Consider the following 24,598-nt stretch of genomic DNA (forward strand, 5'->3'; position numbering starts at 1 on the left):
CACCATATCTTCCCACAGGAATAGCAACATTCCCCTTCCTGATAATTATGAATGATTCTGCCCTTCCCCCCTTCTCCCTCTATCCCTGCACTCCTCAGGTCTGCTCGCATCACGTAGAGATGTAATTAATCATGTAGACACCGTGATAGTCTTAATAGTAAGGGTGCCCTCTTCTTCTCTCTCTGTCTTCCCCCTATACTCTTTATCTAGCTCTGTCTCCCTCAATGCCTCTCATTCTCCCTCACACACATACACACACAGTTTGAAGGTCTCATTAATCACCTGCTCACATAGAAAAGCTCTGTAATGCATACCAGTGGGATCATTTGGTGGTTGGCCTCCCCTCCCCTTGGTCTTTTTATCCTTGTCTCTATGTACTTTATGCACCACCACAACACTGTGCTTTCAGTCTCAGTGTGTGTATTAGAGTGTGTTTGTCATCAGCTCGCTCATAGGCCAGGATAAATACGATAATCATCACTTGCAGACATGCCCTCTGGTCCCTCTATATTTTTAGAAGTCAGATGTTGAAATAGTTCAAGTTCTTAAAAAGGGCACGCTGCGAGTCACTGCGGTATCCTCATAAAGCCGGGGCAGAGGATCTGCCAACCAAACCCCACAGACAAACCCAAACAACATTAATTTCACACAGCAAATGCAATATTTTAAATCCACCCGCTGCTTTATTACCAAAAATATTAAGAGCATGTTCCCTCTGGTTGTATTTATTGACTGGCAGATGGCTTATAGTTCCCTTCAGTAATACCTTGAGTGTATTTGTTATTTTCATATCAGATCGAAAGAGTTTGACAGATGACATTTACATTTTTTTTCAAAGGAGCTCCTGTTATGATTTATGTAGGATATGCGTAGGACATTATGGTGATATATACAGTACCATGAAGCGATTGAAATTTCTCAGTAGTAGGGTTGGGTACCATTAACATTTTTACCGGTACCCAACGGTAACTTTGTTCGCTACTTTCGCTCAGTAATAATAATAAAAAAAATATTTCAGTTGTAAAAATAATTCCAAACCTATTTATACTATTTACTTAGAACATTTTGTTATTTATTTAGAACATTTTACACTCAAAACAAAATAAACAAAAATAAAAATAAAACCCCTGCCTCTCTCCTCCCAAACCCGTCCCTACATCCTTTTTAATCAAATAATTATTAATTTCTTACACTGCACTGTAACTTTTATTCTTGTATTTGTATATTATTCCATTTTAGCCTGTTTTATTTTCATGACCGTTTTTAATTGCTCTTATGTTTTATGTAAAGCACTTTGAATTGCCTGAAGTGTAAATGCACCGCAACCGCTTTCGGCTCGCCATTATTAATATCATATATATATCATAACACAGAGTGATAGCTGATGGGTTCCAAGATTGAGACCAAAGTAACTATCTCTTTAAGTCCCTGGTTGTACCATTAATGTGGGAGAAGGCTCCTTTATTACAGTGTAAGTATGGGGTATGCAGGCTATAAAATAAAATGTGGACGCATTCAGTTACTTTCTTTACTGCTGCTTTACGCTCTTGCAAGCTGGTTTCTCCTTCTGTATTTCGGTCTGAGCAGTCTTTGTCTTTGCTGAGATGTGTGCGTGTGCGTGTGCGTGTGCATTCTTGGCAGGCACAGTTGCTTCGTAGCTTAAGGACGGCGTGTCCTGGAACTTGGGTTGATAAAACCCAGCAGGGATGTTCTGTGTTGTCCCAAAGCAAAGTATACAAGCATGTACATACTGAGCTGTAATGAACAGTATGTTTGTGAACAACCACCGAATGCATCGTGAGCTCATACATTTTTTTCCATGGATGACAGAAATTAGATTTGTTTTTGTTGTTTTTTCAGTATCCAAATCATGAAAATATTTTGTGATAGATTTCCCTGCTGCTTTCTGCTCTTCATATCTTTGATTTTCCTTCCAGTTTGTGTGTGCTTAACTTTCCACTGTGAACGTATGCCAATGACTGAGAAACTGAGATCACCGTCCAGCACTGATCAAAACACACCGACTTGGGCTGCATGATATGAGGAAAATATGCGATATTCAATAACGTTGTTGAATATCGCGATAACGATATTATTTGTGATAAATAAACCGATATTAAAGTGTTCTCATTTCCAACTTTCTGTTACTGAACAAATTGAACATTTAATTGAATATAAACAGGCAGCACTAAAAAAGAATGAGTGCAGTTTTCTGCTGATATTTTCTGTCAACTAACACAAAAGATATCTGAGTGCCTTTTGCGATGTGTTTATTGCGCAAGTTGATATTGGGATGATAATATATTGTGCAGCCCTAATACTGACCCAGTGAAGCCTTACTCTGGTAACGTGACTAACCATGCCTTTGTACCGGCCTGCACTGATTGGCTGTTTGAGGTGGGCTGGGTTGGCTAACTCTCCCACCTGATTGGAGGAAACATAAGAGTAAACAAGGAGTTCTTTGAGCATGTGGCCTTACAACACCAGACACACTGCATGCAGGCAAAGAATGATAGAAGAGAGGGAGAGGCAGACAGATGAGAATGATAGAAAGAGAGAGAGAGGTTGACATTGCAGTAGTAAAGTCTCGGGATGACAAGAGCAGGCTTTTTCCTATTTTAACAAGGTCACAACTCTTGAAGTGTGTGTGTGTGTGTGTGTGTGTGTGTGTGTGTGTGTGTGTGTGAGTATGTGTGTGACCTTAAAAAGTAGAAAAATATAAGCAGAATGAGATGTAACAAGAAGCTCCAGATCCTCGTCCAGTGTGCGCACACACATCAATACAGCTTAAACACACACAAGCTGAAAGAGACACCCAGCCACTGGCTGGGAAACGCACATATGATTGAAGAGAATGGAATGTTCTGTCTGCAGTCCAGAGCTCAGGGCAGCTGGAACCTGCACCCTCTGTGTGTGTGTGTGTGTGTGTGTGTGTGTGTGTGTGTGTGTGTGTGTGTGTGTGTGTGTGTGCGCGCATTTCTGAGTGTGCATTTCTGTGTTAGTGTAGGGTCACAGTATAAATAACCGTCCTCTCTCAGCAGTGTTAGCGCAGACCAGCCATGCTGTTTATTTATAAACCGCCTTATACGTGTCAAAGACCTGCATGTCATCGATGCCTTTACCTCACACCACCTCGCTACACTTTCACTGCTCTCCTCTGCGACCTAAGGCCAATTCATGGTTTCCGTGTCCACGTGTCTGCAAGGGATCAATTTGTGACCGCATTACAAGCTCTGTGTATGTAGCCTGGTCCTACCAGACTCTCGTACATTTCATTTGTACAGAGAGTCTGGCCACCGTCCATTGACAAGTGTTAACTTCCTTGAAGGCGAGTACTCTGTTGAAGTTTAAAACTATTGGATCTGCCCAGAGCCACTCTGGATCTGCCATAACCAATCGCTAACGTTTGGTCGTGACGCATGTCAACAACAGCTATCGGCTTAACATCACTAGCGTTCACCTTAGCCACTCCTTCACCACTAACGGAGAGACCTGGAAAATAAAACTTTTCCCGAACCCCGTGGGGAGAGGGCCACAACATCATGGCCACCAACAAAACTCAGCAAAGATTGTTCTTGCTCGGGCTTTAACTTCTAGATATTCGGCAGCGTTGCCACAACGGACCAAATGGCTTCGCTCGCATCTTTCTCCGCCGCCATTATGGAACTACAACTCAAACTAGCGCACAACCTCAATGTCATCGTTCTCAGCCACTCCCTCTGTTCGCTGATTGGCCCTCCAAAGATTTGGCGGAGAAAACCCAAGAATATACCGCAAACCCAGACGGTGTACTGAAGGAAAATGAAAATTGAGCAGAAGTACGTAGGAGGGCGGAGCCAGGCTACTGCGTATGCACATGTGCTAGAAAAGTAAACTGGAAAAACAATATAAAGACAATCAAATGTGGAGGGCAATTGGCCTGAGTTTGGGAAAAGAAGAAAGTGTGTGTGGAACACTTCCTCTAAGCGGACAGAAAGTAGTATAGTATTAAAGTATATAGCAGAAGAACTACTAAGTATCCGTGGTGTCCACAATTTTTGTCAATTATAATTAGGCTACTTTTTCAATTAGAAAAAACAACATAAGGTTAAACTCATTGAATTTTTACAGTTCTGTTGTTGACTGTTTTTCAAGTAAGAGTTTACAATATGACATGTATTTGTTGCAAAAAAATTTTAGGCCTAGGTTCTTGTTTGTCTCTTTATTTATTTATTGATTAATTGGCTTATTTAAGGGGGACAGTGCAAATTCTTAAACATAAATGTGCTAGTTAGCCAGACTCTCTTTCTTTCTTTAGCTTTTTCTCATTTCTAAAAAAACAAAAAAAAAACATGAGCTCCTTTATCCCTGTCCGTCTATTATATTTTCGTAATGCATTTGTGGTTCTTTTGCTAGGATGCTACCTGTCACCCATTTGCACAAAGTTAATCTAGTTTCCATTCTCTAAAGAAAGAACACTTCAGGACAAAACAAGCATTATTTTTACCACAGCCCATTGTCAATCCCTCGTCTTTATGTTGCGCAACTTGTCCGCTTGACCCAATAGCAGTCACTGTTGACATTAGACTCAGATTAGTGCTGGTTTACATAATGGTTATGTTTGGCGAGGACTCATACACACATACACACTGTGTCAGAGGGTGGTAAAGTACACCAGAGGTGTGTGGCTCAGGTCACAGAGTTGGTCCAATCACAGCAGTGGTAGCAGGGTCAAGGGGACGGAGCTACCATGTGTGAGGCAAAAGCTACAACCTCAAACCACTTTGACCTTTGACACATTGTTGTCTCCTGGCTCCGTGACACTGTAAACCTGTGACCCAACGCTTTGCTGTAGCATAACACATGAGCTGTGTGTGTGTGTGTGTGTGTGTGTGTGTGTGTGTGTGTTTGTGTGTATGTGTATATGTGTATATGTGTCTGTGTGTATATGTGTGCGTGTGTGTGTGTGTGTGTGTGTGTGTGTGTGTGTGTGTGTGTGTGTGTGTGTGTGTGACCAACCCAGTTCATATATATTTGAGTTTAGATATGTGCTGTAGCTGGGTGATGAAATACACTTGCAATACCATGCAGACCCTCCCTTTTCTGTACTGCCTGGCTACGCAAGCCAATTTCACTCCACCAATCACCAGTGCTGAAGCTAGGATGGCTACAACCAACTAGAAAGCACTCTTAGAATCATTGCCACCAATCAGAGGAACCTGCTTCCCAAGTAACCTCAGGGGTCTGAGGTTTTCATTTCTATACATTTACAACATGCATCTATGGTATTAAAATGATCTAATTCCCTCACAGTAGACATAAAATCTCCTTAAAATGCCTACTTAAAAATGCAATGTACACACACCTTCTACATTCACATTGACATAATTTCAAATATTTGAGTTCCCACCTACGCACCTTCAAAAATCAGAATAATGAGGGAAAGGAGAGCGAGATTCCTAGTGTGGTTGCTGACAGTGATTAATTGTTCCCACATGTTGCTGACAGACAAAAAGGCCTCTGTGTTCCTAAGCTTTGGCTGTAGCTGGCGCGCGCGCGCGCGCACACACACACACACACACACACACACACACACACACACACACACACACACACACACACACACACAGCTGGGGCCTGTCTCACGAAGCAAGTTCAGGTTCGTCAGGCTATCTTTGGGTCAGTTTGCTTCAAAAATGTAACACTGGTGAATCTGGATAACCGTAATAATATTATATAATAATCTGTTGACCAAGTGTTTCGTAAACCAGTTTAGACCAGCTAAAACAAATTTACTTTGTTTAAAGGAATAGTTTGAAATTTTGGGAAATAGATGTATTTGCTTTCATGTCGAGAGCTAGATGAAAAGATCACTCTATGATACACTAAATATGAGGCTACAGCTAGCAGCAAGTAAAGTCATGATCTGGCACAAAACATCAGGCTTGACTGTGTATGATCCCGCATTGTTTATGTCCAAGCCCGTCCCGAGCCCAAACCAACAGTTTTGGGTGCGAGCCCGATTAAAAACCCAAATTCCCACTTTAATTTTTTTTTTTTCTATAAATAAATGAATTCAAATGATCCATGCGTGTTAGTTGAATAGATATCCAGAAGATTGCAGTACACATCCCATACATTAATCATGACTTTACACAGACTATGAGGTTGGCATTAAAAAACAATGAAGAAAAAAACTACGAAAGATTTGTGCGAACCGGGACCCAATTGGGTTCGGGCAGAGAATCAAAGCTAGCAGCGAGTTAGCTTAGCTAAGCACAACATTTTGAAACTGAGGGAAACAAATAACTTGGTTCATTCTGAAGGTTAAATATCAAACTTCCAGCATCAATAATAATTACAAATTAATGTTTTATTTTGTACAAAAAAATATTTCTTGGCCATTCTCAGTGTCTTCCTGCAGATGTTACTTTGAGGTTGCCAGACAACCAGTTAACCCTGTTTCCAGTCTTTCTGCTAAGCTAAGCTAACCGGCTACTGGCTGTAGCTTCATATTTTACCTAAAGATATGAGTGGTATCAATCTTCAAAGATCAAGTTTGCGAAACGGGCCCAGATGTGTTAATTTAGATCTCTGAGAACGCTCAATTGAGAGAGAATGAGGACGATGGTACAAAACAGAGAAATAGAGGGGAAAAATAAGGTTGAGAAAGAAAAAAACAAATCAACAAAATTCCCTAAAATTAGCCCGGCAGTGTTAACAGCGTCATTATCTCTTGGAAGGTTGTTGCTGCAAGCTGTGTTAGTGCATGTGTGTCATTTAGCTCTTGTCGCTGCATTGTAGGAGTTATGAATCAGAGCTGCTGTATCAGGGAGCTGTTTCGATTATTAATGGGCTTTGGGAATACCCCAGAGGAGCTACAGTAGTAAGTATACAGTATCCCACTCACACTGCGATGTGCCATATACACTGAAAACATGGAGTGCATACATTCTGCAAATAACAACACATGAAATAGTCATGTTTATTTAATCACACACAATGCGATTTAAATTGCACAAAAGAAGAAACTCCCCTGTGTGTATTATAAAACATTTCCTAATATTTAGTACACACAGAGCGTTTGGAGACTCTTTTTTTCACATCTGCGCCCACAGGGTTCAGTAACGTTTAGTGAAGTATTAAGGCTGTTATCAAACTCAGGTGTGATTTAAGAGTAGTTTAATGAACTCCTGGGAGGTTAAATAATATGATTTGCTTCTGCTCTATCCCAATACCTTTGAGGTGAATACAATTTAGTATGTGGTGCTTTGAGCTATGGAAAATTATATTTTAAAAATGTATGTTTGCATAAAATATATATTGGAAATCTTGGAAATGATCCAGAATAACAGGGATAATCAGTACAGGCTCTGTGAGGAGAGTATGTGGGAGGGTCTACTACTACTATGTACTACACATACCTCACATACCTTACACTTCATTGATGAAGTGTAAGGTGCTGGCAGGTAAATGTTTACAGCAGCGGCAGAAGAAAACTCACATTCCATTCATTCTGCTCTCTTTCATCCCTCCAAATGTTCTCCTTTTCCTTTACAAAGTCTATCTTCTGCTAGTATTTACATCTCCTCGACAGCTGGAAACATTTAGTGTGTGTGTGTGTGTGTGTGTGTGTGTGTGTGTGTGTGTGTGAGTGTGTGAAATGTTTTGTAAAAAAGCAGCATTATGTCATGCCTCGAGAGATGCTGGCAGAGGATAAACACTGGTCTCCCTGGTACCTCTTCTCATCTTACCTCATTGCACAGTATACACACACACACATACACACTTGGGAAACAGGCCTTCACATTCACATACACACACCATTCATGATTAAACTTTTTATGGGTTTGCTAATGCACAGCAGTCTTCACAAACAGCATACAGTCCTGCAGAAAGAACGTTTGCATTTCCAATTGCAAAACACTCAAGGGCCTGCAAATGCAAAACCGGGCATTTCCATACAACTAGCACAAACACACACATACATGCTCAAATACACACACACACTCGCATAGGGTCGTAGGTTCAGTTTAGGCCCCAGAGATCAAACTTACTTTGCCAACGTAGCATTTAGAACGGTAACTTAAGCTTCTCTTTCTCCTCTCTGATTGAACTGCCTTTGACCAGAATAACAATCCAAACCAAATTGTCTGTTCACTGTTGCCCAGGAAAGACGGGACTGCTTCATGGAAAACAATATTGTGATTCCCACAAAAACTTGAAGATTTTGGCCCTCGCCTTTTGGAACCCAGAAATCTGTTCTGTTTTAGGGAGTAAAAATATACACGGGAGGAAAACAGAGAGGTATGTGTATGTTGTGGATGGTGGTTGGGTTGTTTATATGAGAGGATATAACATAGCCCCAGAATCCCTCAGGGCCCATAAGAACTGTGTGTTTGTGAAACAACAGAAACTGCGGAAGAGGAAGGGGATATGGACAGAGAAGGAGACTGAGGCAAAATAATGAATTCAACGAGGCCTTCAGTAGGTTGCGGGGCACAAAACGAGGAGGAAAAAGGGGAAGAACATATGTAATAAATGCTTGAGACAAAAGTCAAATCAAAAGGTCATTACCATAAATACTAATTGCTTAAAATGCAAAAGGTTTATAGTTATGTCTTCATACTCTGAGTTGATATTTGAGAATGTGACTGAACATATGAGCACTTTTGTTTCAACATTTGTGTATCATTATATGCTGTCATACAAGAACCATGAAATTATGTCTTTTTTAAGTAACCAGATGGCTGAGAGTACGTGTTTGTGTGGGTATCTGTGTCTGCGTTAGTGTAAACTAGGGGGTTGTCCAGATGCTCATTTTCATGGGTGTAATTTACAGATCACAGATCACAGAAATAAAGTTGGAATTTTGAGCCAGAGCTTCCATCATACAATCTTTCTTTTAATCTACACTAATCGATTAGTGAAGACCAGTTGGAATGACATCTTTAGTGTTAACATGTTTTGTGAATCCTTTATATTGTGCAGTTGGAAACCCATTATGACACGCAACAATAAAACTTACTAGATCTAAGCTTGTTTAAATAGTGCTGTACTTTTATGAAATAGTAATATGGTTTCCTGGCCTCTGTCTCTTTTCTTACCTTGTGACATCAGTCTAAAATCCATTATGGTTCATTAATGATTTCATCAGATCCTGCTCTCTTCTTGTTGTTCTCTGACTATACCTGCTTTCCCCCAGGACTAACATTAGCCGCTTTCCGACCAGAGGGATTTTTGCAGTTCCTAGAACATAAAATTCCTAGAATACTTTTTTTCTCATGTTCCGACTGGACCAATTTGGGGATTTTTAAGTCCCTCTGGCCGCAGTTCCTATAACTCTTTCAGCTCCTACTTCAGAGCAGGGTCTTTTCCCTTTTCAGCATATGAACCTAGGTGAACAAGGGTCGGGTTTCCGGTACAGACAGACCAACAACAGGACAATTTTTTCATTTTCACTTATTCATCACTAATTTCACTTCTGACAACGTTTTAGGCGAGAAATTAACTGTTTAGATTTCGAATATAGGCAGTCTTGCGCCAATTGATGCCAAATTGACAATTTGCTTCAAAGTTTTAGGAGTTGAGAAGCTCCATGAAGTGAGGCGAGAGCCAGCAGGCGACAGCCAGCAGGCGCCTGCCCCGGCCGCTAGCTCGTCGCTCGGCCATGACTGGCTCAGAGACCCCGCTGTAAACTGGAGGTCTCTCAGACCGGTCTCGTAAATAAGAGGCTTTTATTTTGCTGTTGACGGTTCATTTGTTTAAATATCACAACACATGTCCATCATAAGATTAACGGGAACCTGTGGTTAACTGTCTTTTCGGAGTTAAACTCCACAAGCGTGTCCTGCGGCTCGCCAGCCGTCACACACACACACACACACACACACACACACACACACACACACACGTCCACAGCGCAGCAGGCAGAGGCGGGGGAGAGAGAGATACCCGTTTCTCTTCGGGAGAGTTGTTTAAATTATGACAAATATTCTATATACATTAGACTTAGTATTTAGTTCATACTTTTTTTGGTGTATCTGTTTTCTGATTTTAACGCTATAAAGACCGTTGCCATGCTTGCATCACTCCCTTACCCCTCCTACCAGTCCCTATGGCCACTTGGCCAGTGCGAATGCAATTGGAAAAAACGGTTTTGGGGGAGAATAGTTAGTAGATCTGTTTAGAAGTGGACTTTTCCTATAACTACGTTCCTGTAACTTCTTGGTTGGAAAGCGGCTAATGCAATTATTAGTTGGACTGAAATGTGACAAAGGTTATAGAAGGTTAAAGAAGGATCCAACTGTAAACAATGTACTAGAGCCCGACCGATATATCGGCGGGCCAATATTATCGGCCGATATTAGGCATTTTTTTAGGATTTATAATGGCCGATAAATGAATATTTAAAAAATAAAATAAAAACGGACGAAACACCCTTCAACCATGTTATGAGTGTTGGCGTTGCATAGTTTGAATTTAAGTTTGTATTTTTATACATTTTATTTATCAGAACTTTAATATATTTGGATGTTCCTCTATTCTGTTGTGACAATAAAACAAACAAGTTTTATTTTTAAACTGCATTATCATATTATTTTAGTGAGGACTCATAAATAACTACAAATAACTAATGTTAGGGAAATCTATTTCTGTTTTGTTTATGCGTTTCTGGATTTTTTTTTTTAAATATATATCGGCCGATATATCGGAATATCGGATTTTTAAATCACCAAATATTTGTATCGATATCGGCCTTAAAAATCCTTTATCGGTCGGGCTCTACAATGTACGCATATTTACATTCAAAAGAATTGTATATGGAAATTTGGCCTTTTAGAAATCGTTTTGCCCATCATAACTAATCAACCCTAAGAGAGCTAAATTCAGAATAGAGGAAAAGTCACTAGGCTTCATCCCCTGGGAACAATGAATGTCTGTCTGTACAAAACTGCAAAGAAATCCATCCAATAGATGTTAAGTTCTATCTGTCTGCACCAAAGTGGTGGACGGACCAACAGACATTGTCATCTCTAGAGCCATGCTTTCTAGCGAGGCTAAAAATGTGTGTTCAACCGTTATAACATCAGTGTAAAATAACAAAGAATGTCTTCCTGATAATGTAAACAAAGCCAGCAGTGAAGCAAAATTTGATTCAACAGGGGTGGTATATGGCAGTTTGGGCCTTTTAATGTGTACATACATCTCTGTTGTGAATAACATTCTTGATCATTAGCAGGGCTGTCATGTACACCAGTTCCATCACAATGAGCCTTTAGGGCTCGAGTTGATCAATATAACCCAGACAAGACTCACACACAGGAATGCACAAACACACGTGATCTGACATAAAATAAGCTCCTTCAGCAACACAGTGTGTGTCATTCATAAATGAGGAGACGCTTGATTATAGACCACTGTCTCCGTTTTGTCCTTTATACCCACAACACAAAAGCTACAGGGGAACAATGCAGACATCAGCGCTAAGGGCTGCTGCACGGTAATGTGCTAATTCGTGTCTATATTTAGTGGATGAACAACTGAAACAATAGAATTTTTGCTTTGTTGTGTGTCTAGTCACCAGAGCAACTGTTTACATTGCTGCAGAATCAGTAGTAGTGGGTGGTTTATGGATCAGTGTTGTTGGACTTAAAGAGAGGTATTCATTAAATGATTAAATTAATTGTATTGGTAAAAGCAAAGAAAGAATACAACAACTCAATATTGATGCCAGTCATTGTTTGAGTAATTGTTTCAAAGGGATTTTACACACATCACTCAACACAGTCTCTTCTCTTTCTTTCCTTTGTGTTACAGAACTCCATCCGGCACAATCTTTCCCTCCACAGCCGCTTTATCCGTGTCCAGAACGAGGGAACAGGGAAGAGTTCCTGGTGGATGATCAACCCAGAGGGAGGGAAGGGTGGCAAGGCTCCTCGCCGCCGTGCAGTCTCCATGGACAACAGTAACAAGTACACTAAGTCAGCCCGTGGCCGTGCTGCCAAGAAGAAGGCAGCTCTGCAGGCAGCAGCCGCTGTAGGTGGAGAAGGCGGCGGAGACAGTCCTTCAGGTCTTTCCAAGTGGCCTGGAAGCCCAACGTCACGCAGCAGCGAGGAGCTGGACGCCTGGACAGACTTCCGTTCCCGCACTAATTCCAACGCCAGCACACTGAGCGGTCGCCTCTCACCCATTCTGGCCAACCCTGAGCTGGACGAGGTGCCTGATGACGAGCCTCCTCTCTCACCTATGCTCTACTCCAGCCCTGGCAGAGCGCTGTCTCCCAGCAACGCCACAACCAACGGGAAGGCTGTGCCGCCTGAGCTGCCCCGCCTGGCAGACCTGGCAGGTACAATGAACCTGAATGACGGACTCACAGATGACCTGATGGATGAGTTGCTGGATAACATCAACCTGCTGCCAACCGTCTCAGTACCCACCGCTCCAAATGGTTCCTTAGGGTTCAATTTTGGGTCCAAACCCAACGGGCTATGCTCACCTTCCTCCACCTCCTCTCCCTCCACTAACACATCTTCTAACGGTGGAGTTAATGGTTACAGTAACTCCATCTTTGGCCCCCACACGACTGTCTCCTCTCTGCGTCCATCTCCCATGCAGACTATCCAGGAGAACAAGCAGACCTCTTTCTCCACTATCAGTCTGTCTCGCTTTGGCAGCCAGACACTACAAGACCTGCTCAACTCTGACAGCCACAGCCACAGTGATGTCATGATGACCCAGTCTGACCCACTGATGTCACAGGCCAGCGCCGCAGCCGTCATTTCCAAGAACTCTCGCCGTGGACTCATGCTCCGTAATGATCCCGTAATGACTTTTGGGACCGCTGGAGGACTTCAGGGCAGCCAAGGGGAGATACTGCAAAGTAACAACCACAACCAGAGCTCCCTAAGGCCTTTAAACGGAGGCCTGAACCTAGCCAATGAGGCTAACGCTCTGGCTAATGCCAAGCAGCAGCTCCTACTCTCACCCTTGGGAGGAAATGGTTCCTCTTCCATGCAGATTGACACCTCGATCTTCCTAAACGGAACAGTTAGCGGCAGCGGAGGGATCTGCCAGGACCGTTTTCCTACAGATCTGGACCTGGACATGTTCAACAGCAGCCTGGAGTGTGATATGGACTCCATCATCAGGAATGAACTGATGGACGCAGATGGCCTGGACTTTAACTTTGACTCTCTGGCCAACATGAACGGGGTCAGCAACTTCAAGAGCACCAAGCAGAACTCTCAGAGCTGGGTACCTGGATGAGAGGGTCAGGAGAGAGGAGCAGAGCAGGTGTGTATGTTTGAGTGTTTTGTACATGGGTGTAAATCATGTAGCATTTAAGCAAAGTGATCATATTTAGATGAAGGAAATAAGGATGCACTGATCCAATGTTTTCTCTCCCGATTCTGACACCTGAACTCAGGGTACAGCCAATTGTCAAGGACGGATCCGATACTACTGCTCTTTTTTTTTCCAAAATGTAAAATCTGTAAAGGTCTCTGTGCAGAACCGATTAAAATCTCTGTAAGCTAACATGACAGTGTACTATAAGTGTAAACATTCATACACCAAGATGCTTTCTAGGCTTGTGAAAATCATCTATATCATCATTGTTATCTATATTGTTTTGAAGGTTTATCTTGCTGTAGAATGACTGATGTTGTTAACAGATACAGACATGAAGGAAAAGCACTGAGCTGTTGTTATAAATAGTCCATGCTGCACTTGTTGTCCTGTAAATCACACTGAAATTGCATGTCTCTGCATCTTTACACTGACCAACTGCTCTCCACTAGTTTTTTCCCACTGCAGTTGCTAAAAGTTTGTTTTTGATCGAATATATCATATATATATATGACCTTTGTTCACAATGTACCACACTACATTGTCAAATTTAAAACATTTATTAACAACATAATGTAACAATAACGTACTATGTATATCTTCAGTCAGTTGGAAACTTGACAATTTGTCAATAAAGTAAAAAGAAAAAAAAAAGTTTGCCGACAATGCTGAGGGAAGATGCTTCACAGCAACAGCGGTGTTTGGTGTTTTAAGCCCCCAACATCGTCTACCAGGCAGCGCTGCCTGGAAGGCACTAGGATTAGGCATGGTTATGGTTAGGTACCTTGAAGACGACGATCGCAGTGCTGCCTTGAAGGCTTGGTTGGGGGCTTAAAACACCATCGAGCCAGCACAGCGGTCTTAAGGCAGCTACACACAGGGCCGATAATCGGCCATTGGACAGTCTGGCGAGGTCAGTGACTCGAGTCTGTCCGGTGTGTTCCGTGCCGTCGTCCGTTGGAGGAGCTGTCGGCCTTCATTTTAGCCGACCTGACGTGCTCAGTCAGAGGCAGGGCAGTCAGGACTCACACGGTAATGGCAAGCAGGATGACCGTGACTAAGCCTCTCAAAATCTGACGAAAATCTTTTAAACTGACTTTCCATTAAACTTAAATAAACTGACTTTGTCGATCTGAAATGAAGACAGATTCAGCAACTGCATGGACTATTTCTCGCTTAAACTATTTCACGTTTCGGTGAACTATTTTAGTACAATATGAGATCGTATTCTGAATGAGTCGCCATTAATGGCCGGTTGAAAAATCCAAAATCCGGAAGCAGCAGCCAGACCCACGTGGCGCGTTCGTCCAATCAGCTGCCGGTTTTCATTTTTTGGGCGACAGATTAGCACCGCCTGCTGTTATGGAGACGTATTACGTGTCGTCGCTTTGATGTGTTCTGAGGCATTTTTTTGACCAACTCGGAGTGACTGATCAGTCCAACTGCCTTTTCTGCCAACGGTCGGCCATCTGGTTGGTCTGTAACAGCCTTTAGCAGACAGCAGTCCGCTAACTTGTTGCTCTCTCTAACATATAACCAATATAAGCTGCTCTGTTTAGGCTACATAACGTGCATGCATGCTGAAATTCAACCGTGCGGTTTTGTCGGGATTAACCTATAAACAGAGGAAAACTCCACTAACTGCTAGGCTAATGTGCAATGGTAAACATACAGAATATGGTACACGCACATAGCAGAGCTTGCAAACTGTGGCTTTTTTGTCAACAACGTAAACATTGTCAACATAACTCACTGGAAATCCAAAATACTTCAAGTTCTGTCAAGGAGGTTGACTTGCAGCATTTCAACACGTTTTTTTTCAGCTTGACAAGCCGACCGGACGTGACATGGGGGCGTGGCAGCATCGACGATTCCATTTTTTAATTCGAAATTCGAGATTGTGACTTAATGTCGGTCGATTTCGATCATAAATCATTAAATTATTTAACAAGATTGTTCAACATTTATTAAAATGTATTATATCCATGCAAAGTTTCAAAACGATGTCCCCACAAAAAGTGCAAAAAAAGTCTTTATTTTCCCTGTTTATGGAGTAAATCTTTGGAACGTTAGCTAACCGCAAAAGTTACTGTCAACACTTCTGGTTTCACAGCAAAGGTCTACCTCTGCCTTCACAATAAAATGCATTTATTGTGAAGCAAATACAGGCAGTACCAGTGTTAACTTTAAGCAGTCTACTGCTGCAAATGAGCATGGAACAATAAAAGGTGGATTGGTGAACAATACCCGATCTGCTCGGTGCATCCGTAGTAGAAACATTTGACTTCAGAACAGAAGAGATTTTTCCTTGCTTTTAGTACAGCACTGATACATAATCATCTCGTCCTTTATCTCTCCAGGTCTGAACTGTGTAGTGCAAGAGAAGATCAGACACAAAACATCCTTTTTGCCAAACCTGCCATCAGCACAACGTAAAATACGAACCCTGTGTTTACAGAAGAAGACTTCCTCTCAAGAGCTTTACCTTCGCTCCCACACTGGTGAACCATGAACAATCCGACAGACTGTAGAGATACTGCACATCAGCCCTCAAAGCATCCTATCAACAACAACAAAAAAGAAAGCTATGTCAAACTCACAAATCTTAGAATTATGCAATTTTCCTTTGACACCCAGTCTGTTGATATCAAAGAAACACTGCTTTATCAGAAGGGGTTTCAGGTGGAATACAACGACTAAATATCACGCAAAGATTGAAGGAGTGCACGGTGCAGTTGTTCCCGTTGAAGACAAAAGAAGAAGACTAAACTGAAAAAATCAAGATGTGTTGTAAATCTGATTCAGGGGTTTCCTGGGATGTTATGTTGAAAAAAGAATTTCCCTCTGTTCTCACTTAGTGATTTTAAATATTCAGTGTTTGTTTTTTTGGAATTCCTGTTTTATCATAATCATTTCTGCATCATACATGTCTTTACAAAAAGAATTGGTGTATTGATGAAATGAAAAGATGGAAATGGAGTATCTTACTGGCTGAGTGGCCACGCATACAGTACATGCAAACACACAAACCGACAAACCTAAACCCTTTGCCCCAGTTTGCAAAACTTCCGAAACCTTAGAAATTAGATATTCTCAATTTAATGCCATGCACTTCCAGTTTTATTCTTATGAATTGCTTGAAATCAATTAAACGCTGCATAATGAGGGTTATATTACAATTAGCTGAATATTACAAAAATATTTGCTATCTTGTGTGTATATCTAACTATAATTAAAAATATGAAAAATGACTAGAGGAAGTACATCTCTGTTACGGATATTTGTACAGTGCAGGGCAGTGTAAAGTTCCAGAGGAGGAGGTAAGATCTTGTCTGTCTTTTCTTAGATTTCTTAACTTCTGGTGACTTCTGTTGAGGTTGTTTATCACTGCATATATGTAGCCAAAATGGATACCTGTGTCCTAGGGTTGTGAACATGTCCACACCATTACAGGTGCTATGTAAACAGTGTTGAATCCTGCCCTGAGAGCAAGCCGTGCATTTTGTTTGTTCGTATTGTTTTCCGTTTTTACCCATGACCTGCAGAAACCCAAAGCTGCAGCCACTTGTAGCACAGCGAGGTTGAACCTGTAGACGGCAGCGGCGGCGGGGGGTGAGAGGAGCAGGGTTTTAGGCTCATTCCTCTAGAAGCCATTTGTTTCTCGAATAAAAACAATAAGCTATCTCTGTATATTGCCAAATTACTTGAAACAAATAGTAGGATATGCTGGCAGCCAAATCACAGCACATACTGTACACACACATGCACACACATAGAAGAAATAATACCAGGGATTTGTGTTAAGCTCTGCTGTTTTCTTGTCATGAGCTTGTGGGGCTTCTTATGCATATATAGAATCACTCAGGGGGGAAAAGGGAGGCTTCCCTTTTAAGTAACATCAAGTCACATTCTAATGGTATTTTAACATTTCTTGATAAAAACAGTAAAATTTTGTGTTCGTGAACTTGTTACCTGTGAACTTTTGGCCGTCAAGATGAAGAAGATAGATAAATTTCAGGATTAAGACTTCACGCGGTCTGTTATTTTTTGTTTTTGCTGTCATTGTTTTGTTTTCTTTCTCTTGTTGGACTTGTGACACACATACACACACCCCTCATGGACACGCCTCGTGCTCCTGCAGGTGACCTCCTGTATCTCCTGAGTACATGTTAATGTGTGTGTGTGCGTGCGCGAGTGTTTATCTGTGGAGTTTATTTCTGTTGAATTAATCTCACGAGAACGTGTAATCCCTCACTAACCCATCATGGTGCATACAGCACAGCAGACTGTATGCATGTTTGTATTTATGCATTATGAATTGTGTGAAATGCATATATACTCGCTGTTTGTACTTATATACTCATGTAGTACTTGACCCTTGACCCTTGGATTTTGTGATACCTCTGAAGGTAAAGTTGAAGAAATAATGAACAACGTTACACGCCCGGTGGGAGGGAACACTGTTACCAGCTAATTAATTGTTGAACCAGATTTGGAAAATGGTGGAAAGCACCATTGTTGTAGCATCTGGACACCCTGGTATCTCTTCTCTGTCTAGGGTAGCGATATGAAGTGTATGCCCCGCTGTGTATAATAGTGTACAGATGTGTGTATATCACTTTGAGGCCAAGGCAGAAGAATATGTGCATGGTTGGCTAGAATGATCTACTGTGCTATCTAAGGTTTAGTGCATGACCTAGCTGTACCCTTAGACCCTTCCAATGGTGCCGTCCTGCGACAGAAATTGTAATACAGAGAGAAACCCTGTGTCTTCAGCACTCAAAACACACACACTTTCTATTTTTAAAATCAGGGCTTTACAGAGCAGAACTTGCACCATCCTCCCGCATTAATGGGTTAATTATTAGGAGTGTGTGTACACATTGTGGAAGACACAGGGAAAGCCTCTTTAACGGACGTTCCTCAGCTTCACACTTGTTTTATTCCATGTGGAGTACAGCAGGTTCACGTCCTGGTGCTCTCAGTGAGCGTTTGGTCATAACTTTGATGTGGTTAAAGTCATTGTTTTGGTCATCTGACAATAAGCTGGAATTTCCTACACACTCGTCTAAAAATGTCCAGAGCATTTTCACATGTCTTTTGGCAGGGGGAATCCTGAGCCATCACCTGAATTGCTAAGCATTTGAATTCATCTACACTGACCGTACTAAGTATTAGGAGCGCTTTACTCCTCCTGTGAAGATGACTGACAAGGTAAATCCAGGGAACCCTGTAATCCTTTTTTATTCAAAGAGGGGTTATTGATCCTTGATCAACTGCAAATCTCAATCGCAGGAAGGTGTTCCTTACATTTTGTACAGTTTTGTTCAGTGTAAAATGTTTTGGCTCTTTGGGGAGATAGTTTACACTTTGTCATAGTGGAGCAGGCCTTCCACACAACCACTCAGTGCTACTGCTTCATTCAGGCACAGATTATCTCCTCTTGTGCCCAACACACACACACACACCTGCAGCACAACACGTGCAACTTTAAAGCTAAGAAAAGCAAAAAAATAGAAGAAACATACCACTAGATACCTTAATCATCTCTTGGTCGTTTCCTTTTCATTATCTTCTCTTGGACCCTTTCCATCCTTGTTTAGAGGCCCAGGCCAGCTCCCATCCAAACGCCCTCTGAACTTTGCCCTTTGAATTTTGCCCTTTATTAATCTTGCTTCTTCTCGATTTGATGTTAGTGGGTATTTTTCCTGTGTATTCCATTTTGAATTGTAATCTAGTTTGTATAAGAAATGGTGCGCATGTAAATAAAGCTTGGTGAGGCTCTACACCCTTTCCATGTCCTTGTCTTAAATGGTTTTATTGCTGTAAAAGTATGAAAGTATTAGAGGTACATACATTTCACGAGTGCTGTGGTAGCACAGGGCCGCTGTTAACAGCTCATATAGCCATGAGAGGAATTTTTAGCCCAGCGGGGAAAATGTTACAGCTCTCGCGTGCCTTACATGTGATGTTAATTCACAAGTTATCCTGCCAAGGTTTACCAAAACCCTGTGTGTGTGAGCACTTGTGCATGAACAAATTAAACCTTGGACTCCCTCCAGGGGATAAATCTCTTTCTCATGTCAGTCTGGAGGGATCTAAACAGCAAAACAACTCTGCGTTCCTCTCAAGTTCCTGGAAGTCCTCTTGCACAATGTTTGTTTTCTTTACAGCTGCATTAAATGAGAGCTGACGTACAGAAACCCTCTGATACCTGACACCGGGCTGGGTGCTTTTCCTCAGTTGTTGCAAAACATAAAAGGGAGCGGAGGAAAGTCAGAGATGGGGGTCACTTGCATGTCTAAATCTGTGCCAAATATTAACACAGACCCTGGCAGGGCCGCTCTGCTGATACTCTTCTTACTCCCTTTCTTGCCACCCCCCTATTGAGAACAGCCAATAGGCCACTTTCCTCCTCTGCTAGGGGTCAAGCCTGTTATCATATATATATATATATATATATAAAAGGGCTGTCAAAATAACGCGTTAATTTCGATTAATTAATCTGAGAAAAAATAACGCAGATTAATCCATTCCAGCCGTTCTATCCACCATTCGACTGTAAAATGAAGGAGGGAGACGAGAATGTGCTGCCTGGATCATTAACTGGAACATTTACTTGTAAAAATCTTCTTCCTGCCAACCCTGGCTACCGAAATCTGGCGCCACTGATATGTCTGCACTTCTCTCTGGTGCTGAAGACATACAGGCAACACAAACACCGCTGCATGTGACGCTAGTTAACACTATACTCGACAGCAGCTAACGTTAGCCTACCGCTAGCTAGTTAACACTATACTCGACAGCAGCTAACGTTAGCCTACCGCTAGCTAGTAGCTGGATTAAACACGGTTACAATGCTGACAGCTAACGCTGAACGGTGTAAAGTTTGACTGTGTTTTAGAGGACTGTGACTCAACAGCGGGATGTAACAATTAGGGATGGGCGTATCGATCCTGTGGTATCGATAGATCGATATACTCACGCTACTCATTTGGCATTGATTTCCTTAAAAGAATATCGATATAAACTAAAAAATAATAATTGGGGGTGTATGCATCACTTTCAGCTGTTTTAGATTACTTACTTAAATTACTATGTGCCGGGACACCCCTGTACCTGGCGGCGTATTGAGCTGGCCCATGTCACGTGACAGGAGACGAGCGAATGAGCGTCAACGTGCGACACAGCCGACAGCGACACAGCCAAGGGCCTGAAAATGTGTATGTTTTTGTTCATATTTCATTTATTTCATTCATATTTATGTTATTTATTTTTATTTTTATTTTATTATGTATTGACCATAATACATTTTGTATAAATGGTCTGTATTTGTCTTGTGATTTGTCTTAAATATAATAATATTTTTACTGACAAAAATTGACAATAAGAAATTAACGGTATCGGTATCGATATCGATGAAAATGCAAGAAAAAGTATCGGTATCGTATCGAATCCTAAAAGTGTGGTATCGCCCATCCCTAGTAACAATCTGCAGCTGCCGAGCTGCCGTCGGAAAAACAACACAGACGGTGCGTTCAATGAAACTGGTAAACTACAGTTTCGTGGTGCATTTGAAGTTATTGTAAATGTCCTTGGTGGTTGTTTTTGTCGTTCAACAGCAATTTACTAGTGAAATAAGTTATTGTTATTGTTATACATTATTATTAAATCATTTAATTTTAACCATATGGACTTAGCAATAAACAAGGCGTTCTTTAATGTCACCAACTGTTGTTTAGTACCCTTTGTTTTCTTTTCTTTTTTTAATTTCTTAAAAAGTATCGGTTCAGGCACCGTTAATTATGTATGCGATTAATTTTGATTAATTAATCACAGAGTCTGTAATTAATTAGATTAATTTTTTTAATCGATTGACAGCCCTAATATATATATATAATTATAATTATAAAAATATAATTTTCTGATTCTGACAACACATATATATATATATATATATATATATATATATATAATTATAAAAATATAATTTTCTGATTCTGACAACACATATATATATATATATATAATTATAAAAATATAATTTTCTGATTCTGACAACCTCTTGGCCAGCAGAGAAGGCCTTGCTGGCCCTGACGGCCCACCTCTGCAAACTACACATGGTGGCTGAAACTGATCTACCTTATCTTCAATGTCTTTAAATGTGACTCTTTAAATGCAAACAAAATAGGTTCGAATTTCTCCACCAGAATTATATTCCTGGCCATGTAGAGAATTCTTTGAAATATTGCAATTAGACCATCGGGTAGGAGTGCTACAGTGATACAGATGTAATAATAACCTGTTACGGAAATAAGAAATGTGCTGAAAATATATCTGAACAGTTAAATGAAAAAACAACAACAACATGAAAAACATTCAAACATAGAGAGTTTTTGGTGTCCAGTGAGTCTGGTTATTTCAGGGGTTGCACTGGGGGAATTTGGTTTGACTTCAGTATTTCTAAAATCCTGCCTACAGCACTGCTAGCTAATCATTTCTACTAATAAAGTTATTTGATGTCACAAAACTTCACACAATACGTGGCATGGTTAGCTCAGTTGGTAGAGCGGGCGCACATATGTAGAGGTTTATTCCTCGACGCAGAAAATCCAGGGTTCAAGTCCGACCTGTGACGGTTTCCTGCATGCTCTCTCCCCTTTCATATCTCAGCTTGCTACGGTGGCCCTGAAGTGCAAATCACCACAGCAATTAGAGAAACGCAACAACAAATCATAAAACACAACGGCAAATAGGAAAACACAACAGAAAAAATGAAAACACGACAGCAAATATGAAAACAAAACGGCAAATAAGAAAACACGACGGCAAATATGAAAACACGATGGCAAATATGAAAACACGACGGCAAATAGGAAAACACGATGGCAAATATGAAAACACGACGGCAAATAGGAAAACACGACGGCAAATAGGAAAACACGACGGCAAATATGAAAACACGACAGCAAATATGAAAACACGACAGCAAATATGAAAACACTTCAACAAATCACAAAACACAATGGCATTAACTTCTACCGGAAAAGGTAGGGCCTATCTAGTAGAGGACGGACCCTCCTGATTGGACAGACGCACTGTCTGTCTTTTGACAGGAAGGAGAGGTGAAAAAATAAAAGTGCCTCACTGTCTATGCTTTTAACAGACGGACTAGCCGTTTCTCATTTCAAAACACTGGACGAAATGGATGTGGAACTATGAACTGTGCTGTTGGTGAATCGGCGTCAGTCTGCTTGCAGGAGGAGAATATTCTGTCAGGAACTTTGCTCGCAACGTGCAAAGGTAGGTAACGTTACCGACACCGATAGGCTTTAATGTAAGCAATAGTCGTTTTGTCTTATTTATCCCATGTCAATAAATTAAAAACTCGTGGGAGTTCATGTTTGTAGTAGTCATAACACTTACCGGTAAGGAGAATTGCAGTAGCTAACCGTTTACATTAGCTTGTAGTTTACTGCATGTATGCAACATTAGCTCATTGTCCAGTAGCTTCTAGCTTTCAGACAAATGCAGTGCAAAATATGATCAGCAACTACAAGGTAAACGCTACCAGCTAATGAGCTACCACAGGCAGTATGATATGCATTAAACTGCAAGTGAGAAAGGGTAAATAGTACTGTAAACACACAAGCTACAAGGCTACAACCAACATATGAAAAGTCATAATACCTCCATTGATAAACACCCACTAATACAGTAAAGGTAGGTGTAAGTGTGTTAAATGGTCAACAGTTGTCAGTTAAGACCATGATGAAGAAACTACACCACTACACAGTTACATGAAGTACCTTCATGTTTCAGTATGCTTAAATATACTTGTGATACAATTCTAATCTTACCAGGACAGGTTGGATAACTACTGGACTAACCTAATCTTTCTCCTTCTGTCTGCAGTCCGGAAGCAACACCATCATCGTGAGCTGAGTCTGATCGCCGCTTCATGTTGAATATACTTGTGTACAGTATATAGTAATGTTTGAATAAATGTTATAATAAAGATACACATTTCATTAATGTCTTTTTAGAGCTTGTATACCTAACTAGTTATTAAAACAGGTAGCATCTGAATATAAGTTTCCTGTGTCCAGGTCATAATTTGATGGAAAAATAAACATTGAAAAACAGTTTATATTATATACACACCCAAAAACTTAAAAGACACAGACAAACTAGTTAATTTAATGCATTTATTTTTTGAATGGCAATCTCTAATATAGCAAATAATCTATTCAACATCTCTTTTTGGCCTCTGTCTCCCTGCTTGTCTTTTGCTTTCCCTCTCCTCCTCATCTCTCCCTTCTGGTGACGCTAGTGCAGCCACGACGCTGAAGTTGGCATCCAATTCGCAGCTTCTGATTTGGCAGTTAAGGGGAACTTAAAACTGTTTTTTTTAACCTCTTACTGTATTGAATGAGTGTTAGTCATTAAGGTAAATTTATAATTATGTCTAAAACACACTTTTAGATTTGTGAAAGCTTTATTGTCTTTATGAGAACACAATAAGTTTTTTTTCACATATAAACCACATTAGACTAGGTCTAGATCCACCTAGACTTGTCAAATCTGGACTACATTATCCCAGAGAGGCTAAGGAGTCTTAAAAACACAGTTTGGGATTTGTGAAAGCTTTATTCTATTTGTGAAAATGCCATAAAGGGAGATTTTACTGTTTTACTTTACTGTTTTTTGCATATGTAGACCACATTGGACCAAGTCCACATCCAAAACCACAATACCTAAACTTGTCAAAACTGGACAAGAATTAACTCACTCTCTCCATGTCATTTATTATATCCATGAGCAGGTCTTCCCCTGTACTTGTGTAAACACGGTAACGCAAACTTGGTAATCTACAGTGGGCAATATAGCACCGTAAAGAAAAGACCTTTACGACAGCAGGTGTGGTGAAAATACTACCACTTTTGTCCAAAGTGGCCGCTAGAATTAACACAAACTGAAAGTTACATATAGCCACTTTAAGTCATTGAAAAAAATGTCTTCATGAATATAATGTGGAACTGCTGTGGACCTATCTCTGACAGCAACACATTTAGGATGTATTCGATCCTGTCAGAAGACACCATGGTGCACACTTTATCAGAGAGTGTGTCACAGCTGTCGAGGAAGTTTGACAGGTATTTCACAATCCTGTCCAGCTGGGTTTCATCATCAAAGAAGATCGGGACCCAGCGTTCCCCAGAAGTGGGGTTGCTCCTCACCTGAGACAATGGCCTATGAAGTATGAATT

General features: G+C 40.9%; 1 protein-coding gene across 1 annotated transcript in view; it reads left to right on the forward strand.

The window, feature by feature from the left end:
- The window catches only part of foxo3b (forkhead box O3b), a 50,033-nt gene extending 30,905 nt beyond the window's left edge, over positions 1-19,128 (forward strand). The window contains exons 3-4 of the mRNA XM_031322162.2: positions 11,800-13,275; positions 15,690-19,128. Of these exons, the coding sequence (XP_031178022.1) occupies positions 11,800-13,248 (1,449 nt within the window). The 3' untranslated portion in view covers positions 13,249-13,275; positions 15,690-19,128. The remainder of the gene's footprint in view (positions 1-11,799; positions 13,276-15,689) is intronic.
- The last annotated feature ends 5,470 nt before the right edge of the window (positions 19,129-24,598 follow it).

Source organism: Sander lucioperca, chromosome 19 (genome assembly GCF_008315115.2).
Source record: "Sander lucioperca isolate FBNREF2018 chromosome 19, SLUC_FBN_1.2, whole genome shotgun sequence".
NCBI lineage: Eukaryota > Metazoa > Chordata > Actinopteri > Perciformes > Percidae > Sander > Sander lucioperca.